Here is an 8,358-nt window from a genome sequence, read left to right as displayed (position 1 = left end):
CAAGGATAGCTTGTGATTCATTGGAAATAAATAAGTTCCAGTTCAAAGATTTGTCCCAGATGTTTCCTGACATTAGTCTCTGCTTCTCCAGCAAATGGTGGCAGAGTGATGAAGCTAACCACGATAAGCAGCTACAAAGACATAAATCCTTTATATTTCCCGCCATTTTATTACTTCTTAGGTTCAAAGGATTCCGTTTTACCCTTATATTAAAGATGTACAAACCTTAGTGCTTCAGTATTAATGTTTAAGTACAGCATGCTTATGGTATGTTCTAAGTGCACATACTTTCCCTCTGGCATATAATGTAAGCGAAGTGACAAATAGGCAGTTTGCCCCTAATAATATTCAAGTAATTTGTCGGTGTTCTTATGTGTATAGAGGGTTAAGGGTGTGCTTTGGAATGTAGGGTAAATCTATTGAACAGTATACAGTACATTGGGTAAATCGTAATTCTTCCGTCTTCGGTTGGCTTTAAGCACTCCTCTTGACAGATACCACCACCTACTGTAACGGAGTGGTCATTGCAGTTAGAGATTTCCTCCTCAAAGCAGATTAATTAATTTCAAAATGAATTTTCGCAGTTCCTAACACCCAGAACAGAGCCAAATTGATTATAGGCCTACTACGCCTCACTGTACAGTAAGTCAACACACGTTCAATTGTTTCTGGTCCCAAACAAGGGACAATTCCCAGTTTCCCTATACCAAATAACGACTGATTCCTTCTGTCACTTACGCAACATTTAAAAACATTTAACATTTTTAATCTAATTGGAACAGGGAGGTCAGAGCAAATTGTCCCAATCCTTGCATCGCTGCAACTGGCTCTGGGTAAAATACTGGATTAAGTTTAGGCTACTTTAAAGTCATTTTACTAGCCTATGAGACATAATGGTTAGCCCCATCCAGACTGAAGCCCTCTACTCAATCCCAGCCCGTGCACCCATGTGAGTTACAGGTGTAAACACTGGTGTAACTCTATTTTTTTAGTCTCTGGTGTAACTGCGAAGCACTGAAATCTGATACACGATCCTACGCAGTTATGTTGCGAAGACGGCTACACCAGCGGTGTCTGCGACGCCGTATTCCCTGGTGTCGCAGTTTTTATTAAAATACGTTTTTAAAATACATTTCTGTTTCACCATGTAACAATGACTGCACTTTGTATATACCCCCACCCCGGTTTCAGGGCACCACAATGCTTGTGACACAGTAGGCTAGCTAACGTTTTATGTTAACGAAAGTAGTCATGTCGTGTAATTTGTCGCATATAACTTCATATTATTTTGTCCAACACTTCTCGTCCATCCCACTCTTCTTTCAGTTTGTATAATTGACGCCTTTTATTCCATTGCTTTTACCTCCCTTCCATAATTTTGGATTTAATCTGACATTTGACAGCGCCGCTAAACCATAAAGAAAGCGAAATACAACCGGGCGGGAACTGCCTGGATCAATGCAATCAGCGACAAGTATCTTTTATGTAATGACCTCTGCATTTGCGTTTGCTTGTCAGTTACAGCCCTGGCACGTGATTGGCTATGGATTGTACTATATATATGTTCTCGAACGTTCCACGGTCCTTTCTCTTTAAATAGGCAAGGCGCAGGAAACGGCTCCATTGTACGGTGCCACAAATCATCAATATCGTATCTTGTCTTCGACAGCAGTTATTTTAAGTGAGTATAATAACTGAAATTCACAGTACGTTATGAAGACATTTTTAATTATTTCAGGAATACTACGATGAAGGATTGCTAGTTAGCTAACTAATATCGGGTCGATTGTCTGCAGTCAGTTGGGTAGACTAATTGTAAAGTTACAATTAGACAGTTGCCTAATGTTGTATTTTTGTATACTTTGTACCGGTAATGTTAAGTGACTCAACCCGAGTAAGACCCCGTGGACTGTGGTCGCCAACGATAGCCAGCCAAGTTAGCTAACATTAACGTAAACTGTGTCCCGGTAAAACGAACATTTAAATCGATTTTAGCTTGGTGGTGGACTGAATCTGCACGTTGAAGGTGTAGCCAGTTAACGTTAGACCTGCCACACGTTACCCAACAAGCTGGCGTGACTGCTGTAAATTGGGGTTTTAGCAAGTCGCTTAAAGCAAATTTCTACCTTGCCAACTGTCGATGTTTGAAGGTGACACCGACTAAACCAGTATTCGCAGTAGCACGACAAGATAAAATAACGTAGGGTGGCTGTATGGTCACCTTCTATTATTAGGTCAGTTTCTTAACTAACCGACGTGTCCATAGAAAGTGTTGCTACGAACGGATTGTTGAGAAGTTTCCAGAACGTGACGTTACGCAATCCCATCTGACTTTGGGAGGCTTGCGAAATCGAGTCATGCAACTAACGTTAGTTTCTGTAGAATGTTCTAGCTAGTGGTAGTAGGATACTTTCGCGCCTTGGGCAAATTTTTTCTCGCGCAGGGAAATGTAGTTAAGCAAAGATAGAGCTGAAGGGGTGTAGGCGATCAAATAGGCGAGAATCGGTTACCAAAAACCATCGACGAATTTGCGTAGTTAACCTTGCGGGGATGTGGTAGTGTGGGCAAAATGGAGATTTGGAGCACAGACAGTGTAAATGCTAGCGAGACGGTACATTTCTCACCAAAAACTAGTTTCTACTTCGCTTCAGTTCAAAGTCATTTACAGGGTCTTGGCTAAATTAGTTGTTAATCCTGTTTTGATAGCAGTTCAATGAGGCAACAGAAACCTGGCTAACAATTTATGGGGTTTAAATGTTAACATCTTGGCTGTATTATCAACACCCTGCAGAGAAGTATTCACGTTTTTCCTGGAAACAATTCAAGCTACGTTTGAAGTTTAGATGTTTATTACTGCGTCAGGTTTAATTAATGAAAAAGACTAAAAGAAGGCAATACAGCGCCCGGTGGCAGTGATCTTTAATGCATACTATAAATATCATTAAAGTATATTGCCCAGCCCGAAATTGTTTTGACATTAAAACCTCTGGTGTTGCAATACTTTTCATTGGTGTTTAAATGCTTTCCAGATTTGGCTACATTAGCCAGTTTTGTGCATGGAAAACATTTAAGAATGTCACTTAAAAATGGTTTCTGAGCTGTTCAGGAAGGAGGTCCATGCCAGCAGAATGAATTAGAAGATGCACAATTCTGTAATCCATTCTGAAATAGGTATCAGTGTCATTGTTGCAAAATTTGAATATCAGTATCATCTGGGTAGTTTAATTGTTTGTTTAGCTGGGTGTTGAGTGCATTATGTAAACTTAATTTAGATGTTCAACTTAGCCCAAGTAGTATGTTAAAGTTTCAAAATTCAGTGTATTTAATTGTTTGTGTGTCATTTGTCATCTTCCTTTTATGGATGTTCTGATGCAGACACATTTTATCCCCCACTTTCCTTCAGGTAGGCAATATGTCAAAGGGACCAGCAGTCGGTATTGATCTGGGGACAACCTACTCCTGCGTAGGTGTCTTCCAGCATGGCAAAGTTGAGATCATTGCCAACGATCAGGGAAACAGGACCACACCCAGCTATGTAGCTTTCACCGATACTGAGCGGCTGATTGGAGACGCTGCAAAGAATCAGGTTGCAATGAACCCCACCAACACAGTGTTTGGTAAGTTTTAAATACAGTATAAGGTCTTTAATTTCTGTAAATTACTGCTTACTCCCGTTTTTTGTGATTTCCACGAAGTTTCTTGTTGGGTATATGATCTTTAAAGTACTTTGTGGCTCACTGTGATGAAGTTGATTCCTAAGTCATTCGTAGTTTCCACCAGAGGTTGAAAGACCAAAGATGGCCCAAGTACCTTCCTTGGATGTCTGAGTGAGCAGCCATTAGTAAGCTTGTGAACCCAGATTGAAATCAAGTGCAGGACACCATCTTAATGGAGATTTTATTTGTTGAACTGTTTTTGACAGATGCCAAGCGTCTAATTGGCAGAAGGTTTGAAGATTCTGTTGTGCAGTCTGACATGAAACATTGGCCATTTAATGTTGTCAATGATGGCGGTCGTCCAAAAGTGGAAGTTGAATATAAAGCAGAGAAGAAAACCTTCTTTCCTGAGGAGATCTCATCCATGGTGCTGGTCAAGATGAAAGAAATTGCGGAAGCCTATCTAGGAAAGGTAAGTTTTGTTCAGTGCCTGAGTTTGAAGGGAGATGTTTTGAAGGACCTGCTGTTGTAATTGTGCATCATTATGTTAATTCTCCTTATTTCAGACTGTTACAAACGCTGTTGTGACGGTACCAGCTTACTTCAATGATTCCCAGCGGCAAGCTACCAAGGACGCCGGTACAATTTCAGGTCTAAATGTTCTGCGAATCATCAATGAACCAACTGCTGCTGCTATTGCTTATGGATTGGACAAGAAGGTAAGACTTACATTTTACTTCCATATGAAGGTAGATGGAAGTTTCAGAAAGTAAAATAGATAAATGAATAAAATGAAGAAGAACAGAAATTGTTTGATGTAAAAATTGTGTGTAATTGGGGTGGGGTAGTATGTAGAACTGGTTGATCATTTGGGTAAAACTAGGAATTACATGTTTTTACATGCATACATAAATGTTCACTGGAGTGTATTCATAAGTCCTGTGATTTCAACAAGACATCAAATGACCAGAGATTATCTAAGTGCGTTCCATGGATGTCCAATTATGATAGAAAAAACTTTAAACCCCTTAATTTTCCAGGTTGGTGCAGAACGCAACGTCCTTATTTTTGATCTCGGTGGTGGCACGTTTGATGTCTCCATCCTGACCATCGAGGATGGAATCTTTGAAGTGAAGTCGACGGCTGGAGACACTCATTTGGGTGGTGAAGACTTCGATAATCGCATGGTCAACCACTTCATTGCCGAGTTCAAGCGCAAGTACAAGAAGGACATCAGCGACAACAAGAGAGCTGTCCGCCGTCTCCGCACCGCCTGTGAGAGAGCCAAGCGCACCCTGTCCTCCAGCACCCAGGCCAGTATCGAAATTGACTCCTTGTACGAGGGCATCGACTTCTACACCTCCATTACCAGGGCTCGTTTTGAGGAGCTGAACGCTGACCTGTTCCGTGGCACCTTGGATCCGGTCGAGAAGTCTCTCCGTGATGCCAAGATGGACAAAGCCCAGGTCCACGACATTGTCCTGGTGGGCGGCTCTACGCGAATCCCCAAGATCCAGAAACTGCTGCAAGATTTCTTCAATGGCAAGGAGCTCAACAAGAGCATCAACCCTGATGAAGCTGTCGCTTATGGTGCAGGTAATACTCATTATCCGTTTGTTAACTGTCATATACTCTTGCTGTGATGAAGTTGATTCCTAAGTCATTCGTAGTTTCCACCAGAGGTTGAAAGACCAGAGATGGCCCAAGTACCTTCCTTGGATGTCTGAGCGAGACCACAGTAATATATGGAGCTGAACTCTTATTTTCAGTGTGAGTGATGCCCCTTTTCCTTATTGACAGCGGTCCAGGCTGCTATCCTGTCTGGTGACAAGTCTGAGAACGTTCAAGATCTGCTGCTGCTTGATGTCACCCCTCTGTCTCTGGGTATTGAGACAGCTGGTGGCGTCATGACCGTTCTGATAAAGCGCAACACAACCATTCCCACAAAGCAGACCCAGACCTTCACCACCTACTCAGACAACCAACCTGGTGTGCTCATCCAGGTGAGAGTTTGAATGGGATTGTGGTGTTTTCCTGATTGTTCGCTGTGATGAAGTTGATTCCTAAGTCATTCGTAGTTTCCACCAGAGGTTGAAAGACCAAAGATGGCCCAAGTTAACTTCCTTGGATGTCTGAGCGAGCATTGAGGCAGAGCTGACCTATTGGTCATGTCATCTTGTGTCAGTGAAAATGGTTGTCAAATAATGGGGGATTATGTCAAGTTATTAACTAGTGATTTTTATACAGGTCTATGAAGGTGAAAGAGCCATGACAAAGGACAACAACTTGCTGGGCAAGTTTGAGCTGACAGGCATTCCCCCAGCACCCCGTGGTGTTCCCCAGATCGAAGTCACCTTTGACATTGACGCCAATGGCATCATGAATGTCTCTGCGGTTGACAAGAGCACTGGCAAGGAGAACAAGATCACAATCACCAATGACAAAGGTAAAATGCTATAATAAATAATGTAAGCAAGCAATTCGTTGATCTCTGATCTACTTTTAGCATGGTGTGTGTGAATTGTCTGATCAGTCTGCCTACATTTAATTGAAATCCAGGTCGTCTCAGCAAGGAGGACATTGAGCGCATGGTCCAGGAGGCAGAGAAGTACAAGGCTGAGGATGATGTGCAGCGCGATAAGGTGTCCTCCAAAAATGCACTGGAGTCCTACGCATTCAACATGAAATCCACTGTTGAGGATGAGAAACTTCAGGGTAAGATCAGTGATGAGGACAAGCAGAAGATCCTGGAGAAGTGCAATGAAGTAATTGGCTGGCTGGACAAGAACCAGGTATGATGTGGCCTGTTTTTGGGAAGTCTTAAACTGTTAAGTTTGTTAGAATAGTTTGCAGTAATGGCTTAAAACTGGACATGGAGTTGTTTGGACATTGACTCCACTTGCATGACTTGTTTAGTTGTTGCTTTCCCCTGAAATTGCAGTACTTCAACCTATGAATTTTATTTTCCTATTTGAAATAGACTGCTGAAAAGGATGAGTACGAGCATCAACAGAAGGAGCTGGAGAAGGTGTGCAACCCCATCATCACAAAGCTGTACCAGAGTGCTGGGGGTATGCCAGGGGGAATGCCAGAAGGGATGCCTGGTGGCTTCCCAGGGGCTGGCGCTGCACCTGGTGGTGGATCCTCTGGACCAACCATTGAGGAAGTCGACTAAACCATTCCCTGTCAGGCAGCTACCTCTTTCTCCTGAGCAATGTTTACTGTGGCTTATTTCTACTTTGTGCAATTTGAAGGATTCACTCACTGAGTCTTTATCACTGAATTCCAATTCAAGTATTTTGGTTAGTGTCTGCTTTAAATCTCTGCCACAGTGCCAGTTAAAACAGGATACCAGGGATCAAAAAAGTTAACTGCTTTTTATCACACAAAACTGCGTTTGTTTTGTTTTTCAACTACATAAAGCAGCAGTTTTTTCATTGTTTTTATAAGGATTTTCAGTCTCCACTGTTGCTGCCTTGAAAATGCCTGTTCAAAATAAAATGTGACTTCCTTTCTCATTTGTGCCTTTTTTTGAAAATCAAAAATATTTAACCTTCTGGGATAACATCTGTGCTCAGCAAATGTTTTGAAATAAATTGCTGAGGAAAAGTAACTCTGGATAAGCTTAACGGAATCATTTTTGTGGTATATCATTTAGAGCCTGTACTCATGGTTTCAGTATTTTAAGATGGTGTACATTGAAGCCTTGGAAACTAAATGGTGTGAAACCATTGTGGAAGTACTGCATGGATTCTTTTTTTCTTGCTACATTCTACTCAGCATCTCAAAAAAAAAAAAAAAATCAAGATTTTAACTTGTGACATTTGCTGTACAAATGTCAGGTAAAAAAACGAGTATGGCCTCTGCCATATATGCAAGAGTGGCCAACTAAAAAAAAAAAAAAAAAAAAACCCTGGCCATTTGAATAATCACCAAAAAGGTTTGTTCAAATTCTGAATCTTGTGATTTTTCTGATGGTACATATTAGTTGATGCTTTGCTTGCTGGTTTTTCAGTGCTTACTGAAGATGTACCATCTTTAAAAAAGGTCAACTAGGTAGTTATAGGTTCTAAATCAATCCTTAATGGTGAATGGCATGACCTAAGCTGGTTAGCTACATATTTGCAAGGCAGAAGTAAACGTAAGTGAATGGTTCTCTGTTTACCACATTAGTAGTAATGTGTTAAGTGAACAATTATAATGGTGAGCAAGATAAAATTAACACTTGCCGTTGTGGGACGGCTAGTCACAGATAAGGAAAGCAAGACCAATGATGGTTGTGACCACGATATACCCCGACGTTTGCTCATAAATCGCTAATTTTGAGTTTAATATTAATTCTATCAAATTATATTAAAATTAAATTTGCGATATGGCTTTTGCTTGGTTTCCCAAATATTTGTTTGGAGAAATCTTGGACGGCATATAGTTACTAAGAATATCTGTACTTTGGGTGGGACTGGTATGCCTCGCGAGTTTCGAGACCATACGACACTACAGTTGGCACTCGCTAATTTGGGTATAACTGGTTTGAAATGGGGCTGCACATCGATTTCACCACTAATTCCAAATCATCGGGTATGAGTGTGCGAGTCGGAAATGACAGTCCCCAGGGCTACTCAAAAAGTTGTCGAAGTTAAATTGGCCGTACCTATCTTTGTCGGAGAAGTTGACTTCGTCTTTATAAAAAATAATTTGTCCC

The 8,358-nt window shown here is 41.3% G+C and overlaps 1 protein-coding gene and 3 non-coding genes across 4 annotated transcripts; all 4 read left to right on the top strand.

The window, feature by feature from the left end:
* The first annotated feature begins 1,522 nt into the window (after positions 1-1,522).
* On the top strand, positions 1,523-7,062 carry hspa8 (heat shock protein 8). The gene is made up of 9 exons (XM_064351116.1): positions 1,523-1,681; positions 3,404-3,617; positions 3,923-4,128; positions 4,223-4,375; positions 4,697-5,252; positions 5,457-5,659; positions 5,904-6,102; positions 6,216-6,448; positions 6,637-7,062. Exons 2-9 carry the CDS (start codon positions 3,413-3,415, stop codon positions 6,829-6,831), a joined length of 1,950 nt encoding a protein of 649 aa, XP_064207186.1. The 5' UTR covers positions 1,523-1,681; positions 3,404-3,412; the 3' UTR covers positions 6,832-7,062.
* LOC135264378 (small nucleolar RNA SNORD14) lies at positions 3,735-3,831 on the top strand. Its single transcript, XR_010332697.1, has one exon. It is a non-coding gene; the product is annotated as a small nucleolar RNA SNORD14 (small nucleolar RNA).
* LOC135264380 (small nucleolar RNA SNORD14) lies at positions 5,291-5,387 on the top strand. Its single transcript, XR_010332699.1, has one exon. It is a non-coding gene; the product is annotated as a small nucleolar RNA SNORD14 (small nucleolar RNA).
* LOC135264379 (small nucleolar RNA SNORD14) lies at positions 5,699-5,796 on the top strand. The gene has a single exon (XR_010332698.1). It is a non-coding gene; the product is annotated as a small nucleolar RNA SNORD14 (small nucleolar RNA).
* Positions 7,063-8,358: the final 1,296 nt, after the last annotated feature.

This window comes from Anguilla rostrata, chromosome 9 (assembly GCF_018555375.3).
Source record: "Anguilla rostrata isolate EN2019 chromosome 9, ASM1855537v3, whole genome shotgun sequence".
Taxonomy (NCBI): domain Eukaryota; kingdom Metazoa; phylum Chordata; class Actinopteri; order Anguilliformes; family Anguillidae; genus Anguilla; species Anguilla rostrata.
This window is presented reverse-complemented; position numbering and strand designations above follow the sequence as displayed.

Bases quoted from the DNA above. Each gene is read 5' to 3' on its own strand.
- hspa8 (XM_064351116.1), top strand. From the start codon at position 3,413: ATGTCAAAGGGACCAGCAGTCGGTATTGATCTGGGGACAACCTACTCC. The intron at 3,618-3,922 runs GTAAGTTTTAAA...TGTTTTTGACAG, and splicing joins CCCCACCAACACAGTGTTTG to ATGCCAAGCGTCTAATTGGC. The intron at 6,103-6,215 runs GTAAAATGCTAT...ATTGAAATCCAG, and splicing joins CACAATCACCAATGACAAAG to GTCGTCTCAGCAAGGAGGAC.